The sequence below is a fragment of the Cervus elaphus genome, chromosome 20 (assembly GCF_910594005.1).
Source record: "Cervus elaphus chromosome 20, mCerEla1.1, whole genome shotgun sequence".
Classification (NCBI taxonomy): domain Eukaryota; kingdom Metazoa; phylum Chordata; class Mammalia; order Artiodactyla; family Cervidae; genus Cervus; species Cervus elaphus.
The window spans coordinates 119,377,253-119,402,547 of NC_057834.1; the positions used below are offsets into that span (position 1 = coordinate 119,377,253).

The 25,295-nt window shown below is 40.6% G+C and overlaps 1 protein-coding gene across 1 annotated transcript in view; it reads right to left on the reverse strand.

Annotated features, from left to right (window-relative positions):
• Positions 1-5,465: 5,465 nt before the first annotated feature.
• LOC122678018 (cytochrome P450 4X1) overlaps positions 5,466-25,295 on the reverse strand; it is a 36,646-nt gene continuing 16,816 nt past the window's right edge. Inside the window, exons 2-12 of the mRNA XM_043878444.1 lie at positions 24,457-24,598; positions 23,217-23,261; positions 21,669-21,796; positions 18,588-18,715; positions 18,348-18,502; positions 14,748-14,854; positions 13,916-14,103; positions 8,967-9,100; positions 7,517-7,581; positions 6,632-6,711; positions 5,466-5,811 (exon numbers count right to left, since the gene is read on the reverse strand). Of these exons, the coding sequence (XP_043734379.1) occupies positions 5,643-5,811; positions 6,632-6,711; positions 7,517-7,581; positions 8,967-9,100; positions 13,916-14,103; positions 14,748-14,854; positions 18,348-18,502; positions 18,588-18,715; positions 21,669-21,796; positions 23,217-23,261; positions 24,457-24,598 (1,341 nt within the window). The 3' untranslated portion in view covers positions 5,466-5,642. The remainder of the gene's footprint in view (positions 5,812-6,631; positions 6,712-7,516; positions 7,582-8,966; positions 9,101-13,915; positions 14,104-14,747; positions 14,855-18,347; positions 18,503-18,587; positions 18,716-21,668; positions 21,797-23,216; positions 23,262-24,456; positions 24,599-25,295) is intronic.

The following is a 25,295-nucleotide window of genomic DNA, read 5'->3' on the forward strand; positions in this document are numbered from 1 at the left end:
GTAAATCCATGGCTGATTCATGTCAACGTATGACAAAACCCACTACAATATTGTAAAGTAATTAGCCTCCAACTAATAAAAATAAATGAAAAAAAAAATAAAGATATCCTGAAACAAAAAACAAACAACAACAACAACAAGAGCTCACTGCCTATAGTGTTCTTCTAGGAATTTTATGGCTTGTAGTCTTCCTTTTAAGTCTTTAATTCATTCTGAGTTTATTTTTTTGAGTATATAGTATGAGAAATGTTATCTAGTTTCATCCTTTTACATGTAGCTATCCATCAAATCTATATATTGGTAAAGAAATTTTGAGTTGTACCAATGGGTGAGTTTTATAAAGGAAGAAGTTTTTTTGTTCAATGTTCTTAAACATGATTGTCAGTGATAACTGCCTAAGGATGAAATGACTTGCCTCCTGAAAGAATGGGCTACCTCCACTACTAGATATATCCATCTGCTAAGATTCTCCAAGATATTAGGGCAAAGGAATGGCTCTCAATAGGGTCCAGAAATGGGCTCAGGGAGTCGACTGGTGTCACAAGATCATAGACAAACTCTTCTACTGGTGCTTGGAAAATGTATATATTCCTGGGGGAAGATTTGCTGTTTTCTTCAAGTTTGTAAAATGATCAGTGATGCACAAAAGGTAAAGAACAGAAACATGACACTTGATATGATTTACAAGTAACTCTGTTGGGTGTACAGTCCTTTACAGGAAAACTTTAAGATTAGCATTTAAGAAGTTGAGCGTTGTTTTTTGCTTGTGTGCCATCTCCCAGTTGAGGGGGACAAGAAGAGAGAGTGACAGCATTTTGTTCAGGTTTATGTGACTCCTTCAAGATAGTTGCCCACATCACCTATTCCTGACTTGAGACTGAATACTTATAGATTCACCTGTATGGCCTGCTGAATGGTGACCTTTAATTCAGTTCAGTCACTCAGTCATGTCCGACTCTTTGCAATCCCATGAACCGCAGTATGCTAGGCCTCCCTATCCATCACCAGCTCCCAGAGTCTACTCAAACCCATGTCTATTGAGTCGGTGATGATATCCAAGCATCTCATCCTCTGTCGTCCCCTTCTCCTCCTGCCCCCAATCTTTCCCAGCATCAAGGTCTTTTCAAATGAGTCAGCTCTTCACATCAGGTGGCCAAAGTATTGGAGTTTCAGCTTCGACATCAGTCCTACCAATGAATACACAAGACTGATCTCCTTTAGGATGGACTGGTTGGATCTCCTTGCAGTCCAAGGGACTCTCAAGAGTCTTCAACACCACAGTTAAAAGCAGCAATTCTTTGGCACTCAGTTTTCTTTTTGTCCAACTCTCACATCCATACATGACCACTGGAAAAACCATAGCCTTGACTAGGCGGACCTTTGTTGACAAAGTAATGTCTCTACTTTTCAATATGTTGCATAGGTAGGTCATAACTTCCCTTCCAAGGAGTAAGCGTCTTTTAATTTCATGGCTGCACTCACCATCTGCAGTGATTTTGGAGCCCAGAAAAATAAATTCAGCCACTGTTTCCCCATCTATTTGACATGAAGTGATGGGACTGGATGCCATGATCTTAGTTTTCTGAATGTTGAGCTTTAAGCGAACTTTTTCACTCTCCTCTGTCACTTTCGTCAAGAGGCTCTTTAGTTCTTCTTCACTTTCTGCCATAAGGGTGGTGTCATCTGCACATCTGAGATTATTGATATTTCTCCCGGCAATCTTGATTCCAGATTGTGCTTCCTCCAGCCCAGCATTTCTCATGATGTACTCTGCATATAAGTTAAATAAGCAGGATGATGATATTGAGCCTTGACATACTCCTTTTCCTATTTGGAACCAGTCTGTTGTTCCATGTCCAGATCTAACTGCTGCTTCCAGACCTGCATACAGGTTTATTGAGAGGCAGGTCAGGTGGTCTGGTATTCCCATCTCTTTCAGAATTTTCCACAGTTTATTGTGATCCACACAGTCAAAGGCTTTGGCATAGTCAATAAAGCAGAAATAGATGTTTTTCTGGAACTCTCTTGCTTTTTCAATGATCCAGCGGATGTTGGCAATTTAATCTCTGGCTCCTCTGCCTTTTCTAAAACCGACTTGAACATCTGGAAGTTCATGGTTCACGTATTGCTGAAGCCTGGCTTGGAGAAATGTGAGCATTGCTTTACTAGCATGTGAGATGAGTGCAATTGTGCGGTAGTCTGAGCATTCTTTGGCATTGCCTTTCTTTGGGATTGAAATGAAAACGGACCTTTTCCAGTCCTGTGGCCACTGCTGAGTTTTCCAAATTTGCTGGCATATTGAGTGCAGCACTTTCACAGCATCAACTTTCAGGATTTGAAATAGCTCAACTGGAATTCCATCACCTCCACTAGCTTTGTTTGTAGTGATGCTTCCTAAGGCCCACTTGACTTCACATTCCAGGATGTCTGGCTCTAGGTGAGTGATCACACCATCATGATTATCTGGATCATGAAGATCTGTTTTGTACAGTTCTTCTGTGTATTCTTGCCACCTCTTCTTAGTATCTTCTGCTTCTGTTAGGTCCCTACCATTGCTGTCCTTTATTGAGCCCATCTTTGCATGAAATGTTCCCTTGGTATCTCTAATTTTCTTGAAGAGATCTCCAGTCTTTCCCATTCTATTGTTTTCCTCTATTTCTTTGCATTGATCACTGAGGAAGGCTTTCTTATCTCTCCTTGCTATTCTTTGGAACTCTGCATTCACATGGGTATATCTTTCCTTTTCTCCTTTACTTTTTGCTTCCCTTCTTTTCACAGCTATTTGTAAGGCCTCCTCAGACAGCCATTTTGCTTTTTTACATTTCTTTTTCTTGGGGATGGTCTTGATTCCTGTTTCCTGTACAATGTCACGAAACTCCGTCCATAGTTCATAGACCTTTAATTACTAAATTCTATATGCTATGACACCCTTCATGGTTTCAGCAGTATCTATGATATAGTTTCTATTTTAAAAACATCTGTCCTAGCCCATAGACAGTAGGCTATTTGTGGCAGAGATGACTCAGTGTCCCTTCAACATCTCTTCTCCACTCTTAGAGAAATATCAATAGATTTAGCTGAGCACATGGTCCCAGTGAAAGACTACATTTCCTGGTCTCCTTTTCAGCTAAAGGAGGAAGTCAGTTATAGGCAGAACTGTGAGCAGAAGGGATGTATACAATATCCAGCTAAGGTCTTCAAAAAGAAAGGTGCATGCCTTCCCATTCCCTCTTATGTCCTCTCACTTGCTCAAAGGCAGATGCGGTGGCAGGAGCTGGCCACTATCTCAGATCATTAACTGAAAGCCAAGTGCTGAAGATGGAGAACAAGAAGACTGAAGGAGCCTGGATGCCTTGACAGTCTTGTAGAGCAAACCATGCTACCAACTCTGGACCATTTGCCTCCCTGAGACTTTAATGTGAGAGAGAAAGAAATTTCTATCTGGTTTAGGTCCCTCTGTCTGAGCATCTTCTTGTTAGAGTGGGTTATTATTGATGTGATCAGTGCTTTCTTTCCACTTACTGCTACCCATATTGTTAAGATTAGTTTGCTTTTACTTGGCAGGGATCATGTTTCAGGGCTATTTAAACTGTCCAGCTACATGCCATAATTTTGCTGCTACGAGGCACATGAGGAAAAGGAGGGCTAACTTCCATTAGCATCTTTCAGGTTTCAACTGAAGTGTCACCTTCTCAAAGAAGATTTTCTAGACAACCCCATCTAAAGTAAATTCCCCTTAAAAATAAATACCATACGATATCACTTATATGTGAAATCTAAAATATGGCACAAATGAACCTGTCTGCTAAACAGAAACAGACTCACAGACATAGAAATCAGACTTGTGGTTGCCAAGTGGAAGGGAGGGGAGGAGAGAGATGGACTGAGAGTTTGGATTTGGTAGATGCAAGCTATTACATTTAGAATGGATAAACAACAAGGTCCTACTGTATAGCACAGGGCATTATATCCAATCTCCTGGGATAACCTAACTTAATGACACCCCTACACAGCTTGAAGGGGCATCCCTGGTAGCTCAGCTGGTAAAGAATCCATCTGAGATGCAGGAGACCCTGGTTCGATTCCTGGATTGGGAAGATCCACCAGAGAAGGGATAGGCTACCCACTCCAGTATTCTTGGTCTTCCCTAGTGGCTCAGCTGGTAAAGAATCTGCTTGCAATGGGGGAGACCTGGGTTCAACCTCTGGGTTGGGAAGATCCCCTGGAGAAGGGAAAGGCTACCCACTCCACTATTCTTGCCTGGAGAATTCCATGGACTGTATAGTCCATGGGGTCACAAAGAGTTGGACATGCCTGAGCAACTTTCATTTCATTTTCCTGGGATAAACCTGGGAAAAGAATTTTAAAAATAATGTATATATGTGTAAAGCTGATACAGCAGAGATTGGTACAACACTGTAAATCAACTATACTTAAGTGAAAAAAAGTAAGTTCCACTGGATTACTGTCTAGCTCAGCCTACTCATGTCTTTCATGGCACTCAGTATTAATACAATTTGTATTTATCTACTTGGTAACCATGTTCCACTTTAGAATAGAAACTCCACGAAGGCAGGGACCATGTCTATTAATCCACTGAGTATCTCATATGTATCAAATATTTGGCACTTACACATCAAATAAGTGGTGAATCTTGAAATCATTAAGAAATTCCTGTTCAGGCTTCACAAGAGTTGTTAGCATCAGGAAACTATGTAGAATATCTTGATAATATTCCAAACAAAAACCTTCTTATCCCAGACTCAAATCCCATAGGCCATAAAGAAAAGTTTACATATCTTACTTCACGAAAATGTAGAAGTCCCATATGATAAAAGACACCATAACTGCAATTTTCAAAAAGCAAAAGAATGGGGGGAAAATTACAAAGAAAAGTTATAATCAAGGATTATTATCCACAATATGTAAAGAACTTACATGAATCAGTAAGAAAAAGATAACTTCATAGAGAAATAAACAGATGACATATACATCACAGAGAACAAAACAAAGATAAACATAAATGGCCAATAAGCATGTTTTGAAAACTAAAAATGACATCTCCAATAATAGGAGCTAAAAAAATTATAGTATATTCACATGACAGAATTTCATGAAGTCATGATTAGAAATGAGATGTATTTTATTGAGTGAGAAAAGCAAGAACAATATGGATATGATCCCATAGACAAGAACACATACATACATATGCATATATGAAATGTACAGGAAAAAGTCTGAAAGAATGCATCCCAAACTATTCTGTTTTTCGGAGAAGCAGTAGGATTGGGCAGGGAGGTGTGGCTATGTGAAATGAGATTTTTACTTCTTACTCCATAGCTTTTCTAGTGTTGTAAATCTTTTATCCTGAGCATACAGTCATCTATGATGAGTGCAATTCTGAAAGAGATTTTCAAACAGCAGAAAATATATGGGAGCCACTTACAAAACTCTTGATTTTTGGCATTAGTAATAACCAAAATCAAACAGAAAAGATGAGAAGATCTCTGAATCATACAGAAACAGATCTAGGTGACACTCTATGTTACCATACTTTGATTACTCTCTATTTTCCTGGACCTTAAGCTGTAATTTAACTTTAAGACAAAATGTGTATAATCATCATATCCTAGGCTCTAACATTAGGGGAGTTTCTTCAGGTGCAGGTAGACCCCCTTCTGGGGTTTGATGAAAACATAAGGCATGAAGACAGGAGGATTGGTGGGCTCTGCTGTCATCTTGAAGCGGAGCAGAATCAAGGCAACGATCACTTTCATCTCAGCCATGGCAAAATTCTGCCCGATGCAGTTCCTGCAGACACCAAGAAAAAGAGAGACTTGAAGAACTGACACTCCTTCTGACTCTTTAATAAGATACTAGAAAAACAAGTCTGATGTTAACAATACATTTTCACATGAAATTCCATACCAATTTTTGGACTTTGGACTTACCTTGTTCCCTGAAAGAATGTGAGCTGGAAGATTCAAGTTGACAACCTTCCGAAACAAGGGGGCACTTGGAGCTGCTCACAGAATTGTTCCTCCCCTCCACACCCCGACCCACCGTGAAATTTTATTGTATAATAAAACATGATGACCATAGTTGGTAACACACTGTATTGTAGAACTGAAGTTTGCTAAGAAAGAAGAACTTAAATGTGCTCTCACACACAAAAAAGGACAGGTATGTGAGCTGAAGAATATGTTAATGAACTACATGGGAAGGAATCTTCCCACAGCATATATCGAATCATCATGATGCATATTTCAAGTGTCTTACAATTTAAGATTCTAATATAAAGATGAAATAAAAGATGAAATAACTGTTTTTCTGAAAAAGAATCATCTCATCTTTATTGGGAGTGAACCTGCATCGAACCCGTGAGCAACAGCTTGCCTTGCTGTTTAGCCTTCTGAGCCATGGCTGTATAGGATGCCATAGCAAAGGGTGTTGCTCTTCGTGAAACTAATTGACCCTTTCAGTGGCTCAAACAGGCACTAAGATCTGCCTCATGGTCAGGTGAGAAGATAAGTTTCTATAGAAGAACTTACAGAGCTGGGGGGCTGAAGAGAGAAGGCTGTTCCCAAGTAAACATTTGTGTGTGTTTTTAAAAACTTCAAATAGTCCTCACCTTGGTCCAGTTGAGAATGGTAAGTAGGCATGGGAGTGTCTTTTATTATTTTCCTGGGAGAACCTCAAGGGGTCAAAGACCTGAAATGAGAGGGTAACCCCACGACCATCCCCAAAACACCACCATTAACACATTTCTGAAGCTACTGCTTAGCCCTGATCAACAGAAATATCCATGCACCACATATATAGTTTCAAATGTTCTGGTATCCACATTTTTACAAGGGGTAATGAATTTTATAAAACAATTTATTTAACAGAAAATATGATCATTCCAACATGAATTCATATACATAATTACTTCAAGAAAATATTTCCTATTTTTTGTACTACAGCTGCAAAATTTTACTTTCCCAGCACATCTCAGTTCTAAGCAGCCACATTTCAAGTGCTCCACACCACATGTGGTTAGTGGCTACCAAGAGTGAGATACGACTGAGTGACTGAACTGAACTGAACTAAACCCTGGACAGCACAACTCTAGACCTGCCGACCTTGTCTGGTCTCCCAGGTGATTAGTCTGCTACCCAGACTAGGCAAGAGGAAAGCAGAAATACCATGACTGGTGGTAGTATTTTCACTTTGAAGGTACGAGTGCATCTACTTAGAAGTCAAGCCAAGATGACCTACGTGATCAGTTGTGCAACTTCCCATTACACATAACACGTTTGAAACAAGCAGCATATAAAAAAGGAAGCGTCTGCACACATTGTATTTGGAGTTTCAAGAGACTCAGGTGTGCTACAAAACTTCTTTTTGCCTCTTCAGATCCTTTCTCCTCCCTTCCCCACCTTGCTCTGGGTTCCAAACTGACCCACGGGCTTTCCTGTTGGGTTTGACCAATAAAAGGCATTGAAAGGAAATCTGGAGAGTGGGACAGTCATACCTCTGGGTCTTCCCAGACGGCAGGGTTGTGGTGGAGACCCCAGATACTGAGAACCACGGTCATTCCTGAGAAAGGAAGGAAATAAAAGAGATTGCAGAAAAAAGAGCAAGTTGTAAGCTCCTTTTATACAGCTCTTCAGTAACACTTTTCTTTTTGCAAGGAACGACTTAGTTCCTGGCAGAGTTCTGTGGGCTGTGATAGCTGATGCCAGCAGTGAAGGACCCATAAAAAGATGGGGTTTGGTGGCATCTTAGTTTTCAAATCAATGATCTATTTAACACCTGATTCTATCTTAAGGAGCTCTTGGTATCATGTCAAAATGATAGCCTGTGTTTATGTTTTCCGCTATCCCTAGACATTGTTTATATATTTATTTACGGACTATAAAGTATCCAGACACAACAGCTTAGGTACATTTAGGAACAAGATTGTACCTCCACTGTGCAGATCCAATGACAAGTTTCTGTTGGTGCAGGTCATACAATGGAAGTAGGGAATTTTGGCAAGTGTTCATGTAGTATGAGGATTTTAAAAAAGACAGAAGAAACAAAAATAAAATTTAAAAAACAAAAAAGGAAAAAAGAGGTGAGATAATTTGAGGATTATTTTGTTGTCAGAAATAATTTTGGTAAAGTAATTCTAGATCTGTCAACAAAGGGACAGTAAGTGACAGGCTGTTGGTACTGATACAAGCAATCCTGTTGGCTTGATCCTAAGGGCAAGAGTTAATTGAACACTGAAGCAGATTAAGTGGAGGGTTTCTCATGTGATCTCTCTGCATCCCACTTGCCCTGCTCAGATACTTGTGTTGTTCTGAAGAGCACTGGGCTCCAGACGTGGAACCTCTGAGCAAGTTCTAGCTCTGCTCAATGCACTTTGGGATCCCACAGTGGGTTTTGGCTATAGCAAAAGCATCTGAAAGTGCTCTGTAAACTGCAAAACACATATAAGCGTCTGCTAAGAGCATGTTCCAAGGTGAAAAAGATGAGATAATCTATTGGAAGGCTCTATGTAAACTTTTAAGTGCTGCATACTTACTAGAGTAATATTACTATGATGATGAAGACAAAGACCCTCTCTGGGTCTTCTAGATAAAGATAAAAGTGTTCACCTCCCATGAAGTCTTGCCTGGTCTCAAATGCAGCCAAGCCAGGATTAGCTTAGAAACAATGTCCCATAACAGAAGAAACCCTGAGTTGGGATTCTGGTGATAAAGGTTCTGTTCATAGCTTTGCTTCAAATGACTATGGGCCTTTAGGAAAGTCTCAGAAACCCACATCTGGTCAAGGCATTACCCACTGAGAACTTAACAGGTGCCCAACCCTAAGCCAGCTATCCTGAGGTTTGTCTTTTGACTCTTCCAAGAGTTGAGAATCCCTCTGGTCTTTCTCACTGTGGTCCCCAGGAGTCAGTGGTCTTTAGAAACTGCTTAGGAAAAGAATGCAAAGACCTGCAGGCAAAGAGCGTCCATCTGGAAAGGTCATGGGCTTGGTGAGTTCTCTGGAAATGGACACAGCTGGAGGTGCCAAGCGGAGTGACTCCTTAATGCACATTGTGGTGTATGACATCTCACTCAGTTGGTCCCTGTGAGTACAAGAGAGGGAACACAGGGAACTCAGACTCCATATTCAGTATGTAAATACTGACATATTTTTTCTATTCAACCTTTGCCCCTGGTCAAAGTTCTTTTACCCATTGGTTTCTGTAACAGAATGTTAAAAAGGAACACTTTCTGCCTCAGGATCAGCTGAGGTCCCAGAGGACAAGGAACAACACAGGTGCCACACATCCTCACCACGAATGTGGAGAAAAGGGAGGGAACCTCCTACACTGATGGTGGGAATGCAAACTGGCATGGCCACTGTGGCAAACAGTATGGAGGTTCCTCAAAGAACTGAAAACAGAGCTACCATATGATCTTGCAATCTCACTCCTGGGTATATATCTGGAGAAAACTCTTTTTGAAAAGATATATGCACCCCAATGTTCATAGCAGCATTATTGACAAGAGCCAAGATATGGAAGCAACCTAAATATCCATCAACAGATGAATGGATAAAGAAGATGTGCTATATATACACAATGGAAAACTACTCAGTCATAAAAAGAATGAAACAATGTCATTTGCAGCAACATGGATGGATTTAGAGATTATCATGCTCAGTGAAGTAAGTCAGAAAGAAAAAGACAAATATATATCATTTACATGTGAAATTTAAAACGTGATATAAATGAACTTATTTGCAAAACAGAAACAGACTCACAGTCAAAGAAAACAAATTTATGATTGTGTGTGCTAAGTTGCTTCAGTCATGTCCCATTCTTTGCGACCCTGTGGACTGTGACCCAACAGGCTCCTCTGTCCAAGGGATTCTCCAGGCAAGAACACTGGAGTGGGTAGCTGTGCCCACCTCCATGGCATCTTCCTGACACAGGGATCAAACCCGCGTCTGTTTACCTCTCCTGCACTGACAGGTGGGTTCTTTACCACTAGCACCATCAAAGAAAACAAAGTTACGGTTACCACAGGGGTCAAGTGAGGGGAAGAATATTAAAAAGTAAAGTCACTTTGTTGTACACCAGAAACTAACACAACATTATAAATCAACTCTACTTGGAAAAAACGCCAAATATCCTCATAATAAAGTGAAGCACTAAACTACTGGTAAAGGATTTGCTGAGAAGATTTCTGAAAATGTTTTGCAACACTTAGCTCATCATATAAATCAAGGAATGGCTAAGGAATGAAGAGAGGAGGCCTCCAAGTTTTAAGAGGGAAAAAAGATCCTTCCAAAGAACTGCTGAATGCTGGAGTGCTGTGGAGAATGCTGGAGGGGGGTTCCCTTCATATTTAGCAAAGAGGGGATTAAAGAAGATAACAGTAGATGCTCTGACATGTGCTCCTTAGAGGCTGGGAAGACCAGAACTAATAGGAAAGGCCATGACTCACAACAGACAGAGAGGCAGGGAAAGGAGCAGGGACAAAGCAATAACCCTATAGTGAGTCCTATGGGCCAGTGAACCACCAAGAGGGAGAGCTTCTGAACCAGCTTGAAGGACACTCTAAGGACAAGAATTTCTTTGCCTCGTGAATCATCATCATAAAGTCCCAGTGAGAAAATCTCTAAAAACCTCACTGAGAGTTAAAGGAAGCACCAAGTTTAAAGGGCAAGATGGCAACAGTACCAGCTGCCTTCTCCTCATCCTTTCTCCCTCCCAGGACCATTTCTAGAAGGGTCAGTGAGCAGAAGCCAACCACAACCTCCTCTTTATTTCCTTGGGCTACAAAATCACTGCAGAGGGTGACTGCAGCCATGAAATTAAAAGACTCTTGCTCCTCGGAAGAAAAGTTATGATCAACGGAGACAGCATATTAAAAAGCAGAGACATTATTTTGCCAACAAAGGTCTGTCTAGTCAAAGCTATGGTTTTTCCAATAGTCATGTATGGATGTGTGAGTAGGACTATAAAGAAAGCTGAGTGCTGAAGAATTGACGCTTTTAAACTATGATGTTGGAGAAGACTCTTAAGAGTCCCTTGAACTGCAAGGAGATCCAACCAGCCCATCCTAAAGGAAATCAGTCTTGAATATTCATTGGAAGGACTGATGCTGAAGCTGAAACTCCAATACTCTGGCCACCTGATGTGAAGAACTGACTCATTGGAAAAGACCCTGATGCTGGGAAAGATGGAAGTCAGGAGGAAAAGGGAATGACAGAAGATGAGATGGTTGGATGGCATCACTGACTCGATGGACATGAGTTTGAGCAAGCTCTGGGAATTGGTGATGGACAGGGAGGCCTGGTGTGCTGCAGTCCATGGAGTCACAAAGAGTCAGACATGACTAAGCAACTGAACTGAATTGAACTGACTGACAACTGCTTCACCCACCTCTGGCTTCCAGACCCAGAGAAGTCCTGAGCTGAAATAGATGGAGATGCTCCAAGTGGATAACAATTTGAAGTTTTTATTATTACACTGGACCAGACAGCTTAATCATTGAAATGAGACTGCTCTTGTGATTTAAATGGATGGGAACACTATGAGATTCACTCACAGTTTCACCCCAGTGATGAGAAGTACTTGCTCACACAAGTTTGAAGTATCAGTGGGAGAAGAGTAAATTTTTTATTTGATCATAGATAGGTTGGTTCCGTAAAATGACAGTGTACATTTGGTCTTTTTGCTTCAGGTGTTTTTATTTATTTCTCTGATTATTTATTTTGAATGCAGGCTTTGGCCATTCATTAATGTGAAATTTTAATTTTGAACTCTTGCCTCCTCGAGCTCGGAATAAAAAGAAGAATTCTGCTTAACCAAGCACTTTTCATACTTAAGAAAGATAATGTTGTCCGTCTCAGTCCTGTTGCAAAAAGATGAGAGGCCTTTTAACCCAATGCAGAAATAGGTTGACAAGCAGGCAAATGGAGATGCTGAACAACTTTCTAACTTTTTTAGAAATTTGCTCTTTGCAGTGTGGCTTTATTAGAATTATAAATTTTTGGACTGTTCTGTACAAATTTCATTAAATGTAATGAAAGGCCATTTTTTATTCTCTATAATATGGTTGCCATTTCTCTCATTAAAATAAATGGTAGCAAACAGATCCTCTGGAGTTTGTTGTATCACCTGGCAAAGATTTCCTTATAGTTTTCACATTTCACATAGGCCAAACAAGAATAAGAAGGCCAATATTTGAGTTGTGTATATACATCTACCCTAATCGAGGTTAAAATATCTGATTAATATTTGGAAGTGATATACACTGTTTCTAAATTCAGTGAGTGAATAAAAACTTATTAGTCAACACTGCATCTGGTGCTATGTAGATTAGACCTTTGACTTATGGTAGGAAATGACTAGTATTTCATTATACAAAGTGAGATCTCTGCTATACCTATATCAATTCATATTTTCCTTTACAAATGTTCTAATTGAGCTAACTTTTGCATTTGAAACATGGCGTTTTCCCTCTAGTCACTGGGCTGGGTTGTTAGCATCTCTTTCTTTGACCAACAAAACAAATACAATGGCTGCATTTTCCTGGCAAACAGTATGTCTGAGGAGCAAATCTGTAACCCGGGCTTCACTAACAGAAAGATGTGCTCAAAGTCTAGCCAAATGGAGTCGAAGTTTTCCACCTGACTAACTCCTACCCATCGTGTAAGAGGCAGCTTAAATGTCCGATCTCCCAATAAGTCTTCCTGAGCCTCCCATGCCAGATTAGGTTCTGGTCTTCTAAATCTCTGTGGTCACTAATGTGAATCTCTCTCCTTACCCTCACCATGTTATACTGCGATCAACTATATGGGGATCAGACTTCCCTGGTGGTGCTGTGGATAAGCATCTGCCTGCCAATGCAGGGGACACAGGTTTGATCCCTGGTTTAGGAAGATTCCATATGCCATGGATATGGAAGATTTCATAAGCCCATGTGCGTCACAATGACTGAGCCAGTGCTCTAGATCCTGCGAGCAGCAACTACCGAAGTCAGCTCAGCGCAATGGAGAGTAGCCCCTGCTCGCTTCTACAGAAAGTCCGTGAGTAGCAACGAAGACCTAGCATAGCCAAAAAGAAATAAATAAATATTTTTTAGAATTAAAAAATATATATATATATGTATATATATGGGGAGCAGTCTTCTGTACTAGAACATGAGCTCATTGAGGGCAGAACCCACATCAAATCTGGCACCTTTTTATAGTGCCTCAGTACCTAAAGCTTCCCTGGTGGCTCAGCTGGTAAAGAATCTGCCTGCAATGTGGGAAACCTGAGTTCGATCGCTGGGCTGGGAAGATCCCCTGGAGAAGACAATAGCTACCCACGGTACTCTGGCCTGTATAGTCCATGGGGTCACAAAGAGCTGGACACGACTGAGTGACTTTCAGTTGCACTTTCAGCACTTAAATGGTACACACTGTACTTGAGTTTGGCAAATATGCACTGAGGATGTTTATTGCTTTGCTTTAAGTCCAAAGTCCATCCTGAGAAGTGAACAGGGGATGGGAGAGACCGTCTCAATGGGGCTTAGAAATACAGATGTTCTCTCAGGTCTTTCAGAAACACAGCCTCACTTGAGTCCTACCATTCAAGCTGTGGATGCAAATCTAGGGAGATCATATCCCTATTTCCAAAGCACCAGGGCCTGAGAGAAAGAAAGAAATAGGACCATTTACACACACACTGACTAAAAAACAATGAAATAGAAAACTTACAGATAAGTGACTATAAAAGAAAAAGGGATAATTTTGGGCCCTCTAGAATAACAGAATAGTAGCCTGCCTCTTCTACATACATATGTATGGATGTATATGAAACACTATGATCACCAAGAGGAAAGAATAAAGCAAAATCCCAGGAGGAAAACAAGGAGGAAATGTTTATGGATGCAGATCTTACCAGGTAATGGAAGACCCATCCCCCAGGATGGCTCTGATCTCCTCCCGGCATCTCTCCTGATGCTCAGGGTGCCGAGCTAGCTGGTAGAGGAGGCAGGAAATGCCTGCTGATACAGAGTCATGCCCTGCCACCATGAATGTGTTCACCTCGGACCAAACGTCTGAATCTGTGAAGCTATCATTTTCAGCCTAGAAAGAATAGTAGAGATAGTTTTATGCAGTGTCAGCTTACAGATGTTTGAAGCCCCAATCAAAATAATGGTTTTAGGGGGAAAAACTGACTATCAAATAAGAGCTTTCATTTTTATTCAGTTTAACAAATATATAGAGTCATGCTTTGTCCAGAGCATAAAGGAGAACCAAAGACAGATAAGAAAAGCAGGCCCCGCAGTGAGTTCCTGCAATCATTTTGTCAGATTTATCCAGACTTTTCAGCATCTCTTCCTCATTGTTTTATCAGCTTAACCTGTGATTCACTTTCCCGTGTTTCCCTGAACTACCATGTATCTTTATGATAATCACCAAATCCTGCTGAATTTGTAAAAAATGTAGTCTTATCTGACTCCCTCTAGTGACAGAATTGTAGAATTCAGTTTTTAATCTCAAACTGTACAGCACCAACCATCAGTTCAAAAGTACTGTTAAATTTAGTTGATCAATTTTGCTTTTGTCTTCCATCCTCCCACTCATCTAACTACCCACACAATTAACTAGATACATAAGTAGGCTCAGAATTTGAAAGATTTTGGTTTTTGTCTTCCGTCCTCCCTCTCATCTAACTATCCACGCAATTAACTAGATACATGAGTAGGCTCAGAATTTGAAAGACTTACCTGAGCAGAAAGGACAATATCCAGTAAGTCCCGGTACTTCCTCTTCTGGGTGTTAGCCTGCTTATTCTCATCCTTGGGAGAATTCCTTCTATCCTTGATTAGCCTGTCTAGGGTAGAATAAATATTCCCCATTGCGAAAGTGACAGAAAAGTCAATCAAAGTAAAATAAATCACAGAACAAGCCATGACCCCCTGGATAGTTTCAAATCTTGCCTAATTTCCTGAAGTTAGAGTGAGTACATTAATTTACATAGATTTAATTTGTGCAGGGGGGCTTCCTCGGTGGCTCAGACGTTAAAGAATCCACCTGCAATGCAGGAGACCCAGGTCAGATCCCTGGGTCAGGAAGATCCCGCCTAGAGAAGGAAACGGCTACCCACTCCAGTATTCTTGCCTGGAGAATCCCATAGAGGAGCCTGGTGGGCTACAGTCCATGGGGTCACAAAGAGTCAGACATGACTAAGTAATACTTAATTTATGCAGATGTGTATTTTACCATCAAATGACAACTTTTGTTCAAAGTTCCAAAGACAAACACAACAGACAAAAATATACTTTATATAACTAAGTAGGCAATGTAATTAAAATAATAAAAAAATGTAGGTGCAAGTAACCAATCATTCTTTTCTTTCTCAGTCTAATCTTTCATTTTCATGGAAAAATTATCCCATGAAATGGAATGAAAAGAAAAAGACCAGCAAAGAAATGCCAACCTATATATAACTGAAAGGGCTGAAAGGAAAAAAAATATGGAACAGAATGTATAAAGTTATAATCCAAGAAAACTTTCTGGGAATAAGAGAAAAATCAAATCTACATATTAAAGGGTTCATACTATGCCTGGAAAAATTGGAACAGAATAACCAATTCCTATATATATATATATATATACATATATATCTATATAGATATGTATATCTCCTAATAAAACTACTTGACATGAAAGGCAGAGAAAAGGAAATTCTCAGAGATTCTAGACAAAAATATCAAATGACTTTTAATGATGACAAATTAAGCTAGCATCATACTTCTCAAGAACAATAAGAAAAACCAAGGCAAGGTTAGAGTACTTAGGAAACACTCAAGGAAACAAAGTGTGAGGCAAAATTTTTATCCAGGAAAACTATCCTTCATGTATCAAGTGTACCAAAAAACTGTTAGAAACTTATATGAACTCAGAAAATGCTTTGCTCATGAAGCCCATCTTGAGGAATCGATAGGGGATGAGTTTCATCCAACCAAGAAATTACTGGAAAAATTTTATTAAAATAGCTGAGGTGGGCCTTTCAAAGATTTAATTCTAGATATCAGAATAAAATAAGGATAAAGATGTGGACAAAAGAGTAACACATAAGCATTAAAAGTGAAAATAATGCTACTAAAAATAGGAGGAGTAGGGAGGGAAAAATCTGGCTTAAAACTCAACATCCAAAAAACTAAGATCATGGCATCTGGTCCCATCACTTCATGGCAAACAGATGGGGAAATAATGGAAACAGTGACAGACTTTATTTTCTTGAGCTCCAAAATCATGCAGATGGTGACCGCAGCCATGAAATTGAAAGACAGTTGTTCCTTGGAAGAAAAGCTATGACAAACCTAGACAGCATGTTAAAAAGCAGGGACATTACTTTGCCAACAAAGGCCCGTATAGTCAAAGCAATGGTTTTTCCAGTAGTCATGTGAGAATTGGACCATAAAGAAGGCTGAGTGCCAAGGAATTGGTACTTTTTAACTCTGGTGTTGGAGAAGACTCTTGAGAGTCCCTTGGACTGCAAGGAAATCAAACTATTCAATCCTAAAGGAAATCAATCCTGAATATTCACTGGAAGGACTGATGCTGAAGCTGAAGCTCCAATACTTTGGCCACCTGATGCGAAGAGCCAACTCATTAGAAAAGACCCTGATGCTAGGAAAGACTGAAGGCAAGAGGAGAAGGGATGACAGAGGACAAGATGGTTGGATGGCATCACCGACTCAAAGCACATGAGTCTGAGCAAGTTCAGGGACATAGTGAAGGACAGGGAAGCCTGGTGTGCTGGAGTCCTTGGAGTCCATGTGTAAAGAATCGGACATGACTGAGTGACCGAGCAACAAACATCAACAATCACTTTAAACATCAAAGGTTTACTACACCAATTAAAAGACAAAGAAGGTCAGAATGCACCTAAAAAACAAGATCCAACTGTATGTTGTCTACAAGCCCACCTTAAATACATAAAGATACACAGAGATTAAAAGTAAAAGGATAGAGAAAGATATACCATGCTAACTAATCAAAAGAAAGCTGGAGAAGCAATATTAGCTTCAAACAGAAGAGATTTCAGAGAAAAGAAAATATTAGGGATAAAGAAGAACATTACATAATGATAAAGGGGTCAATTATCCAAGAAGACAATGATCTTTAATGTGCATGTGCCTAACAAAGAGTCTCGAAATGCATGAGGTAAAAAGTAATAGGACTCAAGAAGAAATAAATAAATCTACTATCATAGTTGGAGACTTCAATATCCCTCTATCATAATGGACAGATCCAGCAGGTAGAAAACAAGCAAGGATATAGTTGAACTGAACAATATCATCAATCAACCGGATCTATTTGACAACTATAGAATATCTCATTCAACATGAGAACACTGACCAACATAGACCATATTTGGGGCCATAAACCATAATCTAGACTTCAAAAAATAGAACTCATAGGATGTATGCTTTCAAACCACAGTGAAATAGAAATCAGTAATGGAAAGATAATGGGAAAACTCCAAATTATTTGGCAAGTAAACCACACACTTCTAAATAACACACGAGTCATAGAAGTAGTCTCAAGAGAAACTTAAAAAATATTTTGAATTAATGAAAATTCAAATACAACTAATCAAAATTGTGAGATGCAGTGAAAGCAGTGCTTAAAGGGAAAAGTATAGCATTAAAAGAATTATCAGAAAAGAAGAAAGATCTAAAATCAATAATCTAAGCTTCTCCCTTGGGAAACAAAAAAAGAAGAAAAAAATTAAGTCCGAATTAACTAAAGAAATAAATTAAGGAAAAGAAATAATAAAAATCTGAGTAGAGAGCAATAAAACTGAAATAAGAAATAAAGAGACAAAATCAATGAAACCTATAAAGTGTTAAGTGCCCACTTGCTATGTTACCTTTGTATTAATAAAAACTGCATATAATAAAGATGGTGTCATATATAGAAAGGGCTTCTCTTGTGGCTGGTAAAGAATCCGCCCACAATGTGGGAGACCTGGGTTCAATCCCTGAGTTGGGAAGATCCCCTGGAGAAAGGAAAGGCTACCCACTCCAGTATTCTGGCCTGGAGAATTCCATGGACTGTATAGTCCGTGAGGTCGCAAAGAGTCGGACACGACCGAGTGACTTTCACTTTCATCTATGTAGAAAAATTCAGATAAGACTATTACTGTGGATGTAGCACACTCTTGTACACGAATTGTTTCATTTGAGCAGTGTTCCTATAAAAGCTCCATTAAGACAAGAATTCTTTCTCTTTTCACACTGAGAACTGTTCCTCTAGAGAGACACAATACAACTATGACAGTGTATGGACTTGGACAATCCAAACTCAAGAAATACCTGTATGCTGATGCAATATCTTGTTTACCTTCCGCAAGCGGTGGCCCACAGGGCTTAATTTGAAAATTAGGTCATAATGATAAAAGAAATTGTAAACGCGTTGCATAATGATATTGCTGCCATCACTTGTGGCTTTTACATAATCTTCATGGGAGCTAGAAGAGAGAGTGGGGAAAATATGTCAGTAAATGACTTAGATAATGCGAACAAGGCTTCTTTTCCCCCCTTCCTGTAACTGACCTGTCTGTTTGGCAGTTGGTTTCCCAGCTGAAAATACATTTCATGAGAACGTCCAGGGTCATCAAGTCGATGTGCTCATAGATATCCATAAGTGTATCCTGAGAGCCACAAATCTTCTCCCACTTATCCTGGCACAGGAGGTCAAGATCAACATCATCATCATCAAAATGCTTTTATCTGAAGGCTTCTCCCTGACGCTTCCCTTACCATGTGACAGAGACAATTCTGACTTAGCAGGGGTCGAAGGTCATATAGGTAAATGTTAACCTGAAATAGCTGCCCCTTATTTCTCCAGTAAAATGGGTTTATTTAGGCACAGCAAAAAACTGAAACTCAGGACATGCAATCATGGTGCGTGCGTGCTCAGTTGTGTCCAACTCTTTGCGACCCCATGGGCTGTAGCCCACCAGGCTCCTCTGTCCATGAGATTTCCCAGGCAAGAATACTGGAGTGGGTTGCCATTTCCTCCTCCAGGGGATCTTCCTGACTTCAGGGATCAAACCCGTGTCTCCTGCATCTCTTGCACTGCAGGTGGATTCTTCACCACTGAGTCCCCTGGGCAAGTCAGGAGAACTACGGACAGGAACAGTTATAGAGGAGAAGGGGGAGTTGGGGGGAGCTGTTATAAACAAAGAGTCCATTGAAGGAAACTGGGAAATTAGAGTGCAGTGGTTTTTCATTGTCCAAGTTGTGATAGTCTCATTAACCAGGCTGTTGTGGGTAAGGAGAAATTCTTCTCTTCTTTTGCTGGAGGGTAAAGTAGTAGCCTTCTTCCTGTTGGACATGCAAAGGTAGGTTTCTTCCGATTGGGTCTGCAATTGACCTCTAGTGGTAGGATGTGAGAGCTCCCCTTTCTGGCCTCCTGACTCCATTTTAAATGAGATTTCTGTTTACTAATTTTCACATAAATAAGCCAAGTGCTTACTTGGCATGAGGAAGGGAAAAACGCACCCAGCCAAATGAGAAAAAGCATGGAACAGACCAGGTATCTGGTAAATGGCTGAGGTAAGTATCTTTGGCCTTCCAATTATTATCACCACTCTTGTTTTAGAACAGATCAGGGTTCCAGTAAAAGAGATCATCTCACACAAGACCCATAATAACAAGGTTCTCCCCAGGGCTTCCTCCTTCTTCAGTCCCCAGATTGCTAGATACCCCACCTATCACTACTCTTACCCATTATAGCTACACTTGACAATAAACTAGGAATTAAAAATATTTTTTTTGGATTTAGAAGTGGAGAACAGAGGTAAGCAGTGAATAGGAGCAGCTGCTGGGAGGTGGCTCTCAGCCAAGCACTGCCTGTGTTCACTCTACTTCTGCCCCCAAATGACCCACTTCCACTACCCAAGATGTTTTATGGCTTAAACTGTCTCAAAGTTCCCTGCTGAAAATGTATTCATCATAATAAGCATTCTTTGTGTAAAAAACACAAATAAATCTACATGTTTTAAGTTTAGATCAAGCTCGATTTGTTGAGCACCCATGCCTACAGCTGGGTGCTAAGGATTTGGAGGCCACAGAAAAAAGGGCAAAGAAATTTAAAAAAATCTTTTACCCAAGTGTCAATTGTTTAGTCAGTTGCTTTCATCCTGAGGGCTTCCCAGGTGGCACTAGTGGTAAAGAATCCACCTGCCAGTGCAGGAGATGCAAGAGACACGGGTTGGATCCCTGGGGTGGGAAGACTCACTGGAGTGAGAAATGGCGACCCATTCCAAGATTCTTACCTGGAAAAGTCCACGGACAGAGAAGCCTGGAGGGCTACAGTCCAGGGGGCTGCAAAGAGTCGGACATGACTGAGGATTATGTAAGTTTTACTGAGTACAAAAAGTGAGCTTGCTAATACAATATTGTTAATCAATTATATTTCAATGAGAATTCTATAAAAATAAATAAAAGAAAATGAAAGCTACAGGAATACCAAAAAAAGGGAGTCTAGAAGAAATGAGAACAAAAGAGGCTCTCCGGAGATACCTTGCGACAATTCAGCAGGGGAGGGGCTGTAAGAGGAGTCTTGGGGAAATATGCAACTGAGAAGCAAGAAAGATAGAAATGGTTCATCAAACTGTTGATAAACTCAATATCACCACAGGCTGATTTGCAATTGTGCATAAAACTGCACAGCACCAGACTTAGAAAGCATGTCCCCTTCCTCTCTAGCCTGTACTTCTAGGCTTCTGCCTTGAGAAAGCACAATGGACATTTTCATCACAATCCCAGTCAATTTCAGGTTAAATCTGCTTTTATGAGTTTGGCTGAGGACCCAGCCAACCAGGTAGCAACAGTGGTTCTCTTTTGGGAAAGGGATAGGTTTGCAGATGTAGGTGGAGGGCAACTTTGGCTCTGTTTGTGGTGTTTGAAGCATTATGATGAAACTGTATTAATGAATTACTTGTCTTATTTTCAAGTGTGTACAATTTAAAAATCAAAAATATGCCATGTACAAGGGGAATTTTGGAATGGAACTCATTTATAAATCAGGGACCACCCACAGGAATATTCTGCAACATCCTTCTGCCCCTTTGGAAGAGCACAGGTCAGCTCCTAATGATAACTCCACTACCTGCAAGAGGAAACTCACATCTGCGACTTCAATGTAGACACATTCTTTCTAGGTCCTTTATGACCTTCAGGCAAGTCTATTCCAACCTTCCAACTTTTACTCCTGCTAACTCATTGTGCCTAAAATGCCCTCATCCATGTTATCCACATGTTCAAGTCCAGCTCATATTTCATAGTAAATTTGAGTCTCCTCTGAATCTGAAGCTAATATAGCTGCTTCCAGTTTCCTTACTTGTCACCACAGCACTTATCATCTGAATCTTACCACTTGGTACTTGGTTTACTGCCATAAGATCTCAGAATATGCCTAAGACGGATGACCAGATCTTCATCTTCTTTTATCATCCAAAGAGCAACAGCAAAGGCTTACACGGACACTCATTGCTCAGTGGGTACTTCTACACTGGCTAATTTCTAGAAATCATCCCTATTTGACTCTCACTACCCAGTAAACAGATCTCTGATACATTCACTGTAGCATTTTGCAACATGCCAGAGCACTTTTATCCCTTCACTTACCAGCATGATGTTCACAGATTGAGCCATCACCTCAACAAACGATTTCAAGGTATTAAAATGGAATCCAGGAGTTAGTAGGCGACGGTGCTGAAACCATTTGGGTCCATCCAAATTCACTAGTCCTTTTCCTTGAGAAATAAAAGGCACAAAACCACATGCCATTTTATTAGGTGAGATGGGGAAGGACAGGTGGGGAACACAGACATCATGGAGTGCCCGTTGGTACACTGACAGTGGGGACACAGTGGAATGGCAAAGGAGTGCTCGCACATTAAGGAGGAAGTGAGTTTTGATGCTTACACCTGGGATGGATGTATTTAGCACTGTAAGAAAGACCCTGAGCTTTGAAGCCGGATAAGCATGCTAACCCTGAAATCACCAGTTACCACCTGGTAGGAATTAAGTCATGTAACCTCCCTGGAGTTTGGTTTTCTCAATGAGAAACTGTGATAATAAATACCTACTTCACTGGGCCACTGTGCAGATTAAATAAAGGCATATACATAAGGTGTCTAGCTTGGTCCCAGTAAAGGCACAACAAATATTTATCTCCTCTCTATTCCAAACCAATCCATAAACTGCTGTCTGAACACAAAGTTCACAAGGAACTAGATAAGAGGTTTAAGTCTGTCTTCGGCTATCCTGTCCTTCAGTGTTGGTCTGTGCTTCACATCTGTAAGTGATACAAAGTGAAAATACTCATCAAACCTAAGGCCTCATAATCTTCTGTTACCAGAGAGGTAAAGATTTGGCTTTAAAAGGACCTTAAAGTTTATTAATATACAATTGCCGTCATTCGTTGCGTGCTTATTACATGCCAGGCTTGCAATAGATACATGCTCCAACACTGATACAATGCCAGCCATTACACTAAAATGGCTAAAATGAAAATATGTGTTTCATTCAATCCTCACAATAGCCCAGAGATGTTACTCTCATCTTCATTTTCAAAGATGAGGAAACAGAGGTTTAGAGAAATTAGATGACTTCCCCAAGATCACTCAACTAGTAAGTAGGGATAGGGGAAGGGCAAATTCAAGTCGCTTTGAATCCAAAACCTATATTCTTTCATTTAATTCCTTGCTTGTCTAACATAAATGCCAATTATAGAACTAAAACACTTAATTTGTCTGCTCATGGAATATTTTCAAACTGCAGTTGGAAGCAAAACTTTACTGATTTGCATATGGAAATACAGAAACTCCAAAAAGAAAGGGAAAGATCTGAGAAAACAAGAGAGAAGAAAGAATAAAATAAAGAATGTGGATGGTAAAGCTGCAGTTTTAAAGACAAGAGATGGGACAAATTTACAGACAGGCTGTCTTGCAAATGAGACTTTGGCAGAGAAATTGACAAGGAGGATTCCTAGGAAGTTGCACTGTGCTAACCTTAGGGCTTCCTCTTGACCTTCCCCCTAGAAAACTTGTAGTATAGATCTACCATATTCTCAATACTTTTGAACCCTAATTTGAGTTTTCTTGGCAAGCTCTACTATACAAATGGGCTTCAAGAAAGAGTGGGTCACCCCCTTCACTTGCACATACATACCAAGGCTTGGAATCAGGAACTTATACAGGAAGTTGGCCTTGGGATCTGCAGAGTCAAGCAGAGGAAACAAAAGAACATTAGAGGAAAATCACCAAAGTTGGGGAAGGTTCTCTTTGTTTGCCTAAACCAACCACAAACAGTGAGCAAAAGGGAGCCCGGGGCTCACTCCCTACAGCCCTTGACTGTCTTGGCTCAGGAAGCTGACAACAGCAGCTCCAGGAGGCAGACAGGTACACAAATCCAGATTCTTTCCTTGTTTCTGCTTCCTCCAGCAGAAACAGAGATTGCCCAAAGGTTGCAAAGTGTCCAGGATGGGAGTTGGGACAATATATCACATCTTTTTTGGAAAGCAAATTAACTATTAGAGCCGGGACTTGCAGAACCCGGAGAAGGAGAACCCTAGGGTTCTCCTGAACTCTAACATGAGGGTGTTTTACAGCTCTTGTCCTTTACAAGATGAGACAAATCAGAGCTGTGGGACTGGGAGACACGGAGGTTTTCAGTGAAAGGCTGTTTTTATCAGGTTTTACTAAGAGTAAGGGAGGTAACGGGGCTTCCCAGGTGGTGCTAGTGATAAAGAACACACCTGGCAATGCAGGAGACTTAAGAGACGTGGGTTCAATCCCTGGGTCGGGAAGATCCCCTGGAGAAGAACATGGCAACCCACTCTAGTATTCTTTCCTGGAGAATCCCATGGACAGAGGAGCCTGGCAGGCTACAGCCCATGGGGTCGGAAAGAGTCGGACATGGCTGAAGCGACTTAGCACATGCTTGCATGCAAGGGAGGTAATAGCACAAAGAAGCTGAGCTTATCATTAGCTTTACAAAGTTGGGAGAGCAAAAACTGGACATTTGAATTTTGTGGTATTAGATAATCTACCCTGGGAACATTTCTCCTGGAGACTTTATACTCAAGAAAGGGGCTGAGATGGGGAGTATTACTGATGCTGAAGTCACAAAACCAAGAAAGGAAAGGAAGGCCCTGGAGATTTGATGGTATCTTCTAGGCTTTAAGATACACTGCCCTAAAACAGTCCATGGAAGTCTGAACAAGACAAGGGACAACGGGGACGTGGGAATCCCCTTCAGGATTGGTGGGAAACCTCTCCACACTTCTGCCAGTGTCTCTTAAAGGCCCAGTACCAATCTTTGCTTCAGAAATCCTTTAGAATCCTGCCTGTGGGTTGTGTCATATCACTCCTAGGAGGATTAGGACCCTGAGATTCATCTCTTTTCTTACCTGTTCTGCTCAGAAATGTCTTTGCATAGTCTGGATCATAGATATAGAAAAATGCCTGAAAGGGCCCAGCCCAGCGAGGAAACGCACAAGGATATTTTTCTACAATCTTCTGAAGGTTCTCGATTTTACCATCTTTAAATAACTGCAATGAACAAGTGAAAGAAATGTAAGAAGTCAGCCAGTCTGGACTCATCCCCCTCTTATAGACACAAGTTGAGCTCAGGTCCTGAATGAGGTTCCACAGGTAGAGGGGCTTGATACTTTTTCTGGAGGTAAGTGAACACACTTTCCTTGGGATTTCTAAGCCTAGAGTATAATTTTCTAACCAAACAGTATATTCATCTTTTCAAAATAATATATTGTATCACCAGATAATGTTCCTGTTGAATGATACATATTGTGAACTGTTTCCCCAAGTGAGAAGGTGCAGTGAATAGAGTCACACACTCTGCCTCACCTGCCAGCATCACACACTTAGATTAGGAGTGGAGTCCAGAAGCTGATAAAAAATGTTTTTAGGTGGGAAGGAAAAAACGTTAGTAGATTGAACACGACCCATCATCCAGCTCACCATTCCATGTCTATAAATACTGATGACTTATTTTTTCTCATGAGTTAATAGTAAATGCTCTCTAAAAATCTGCCAACTCCATCTGCAAAGAAAACCCAATTCTTTTCCCTTGTAATAGTAGAAGGCACATTTATATAGGTGTGGAAATCTTGCTGCTGCTGCTGCTGCTAAGTCGCTTCAGTCGTGTCCGACACTGTGCGACCCCATAGATGGCAGCCCACCAGGCTCCCCTGTCCCTGGGATTCTCCAGGCAAAAACACTGGAGTGG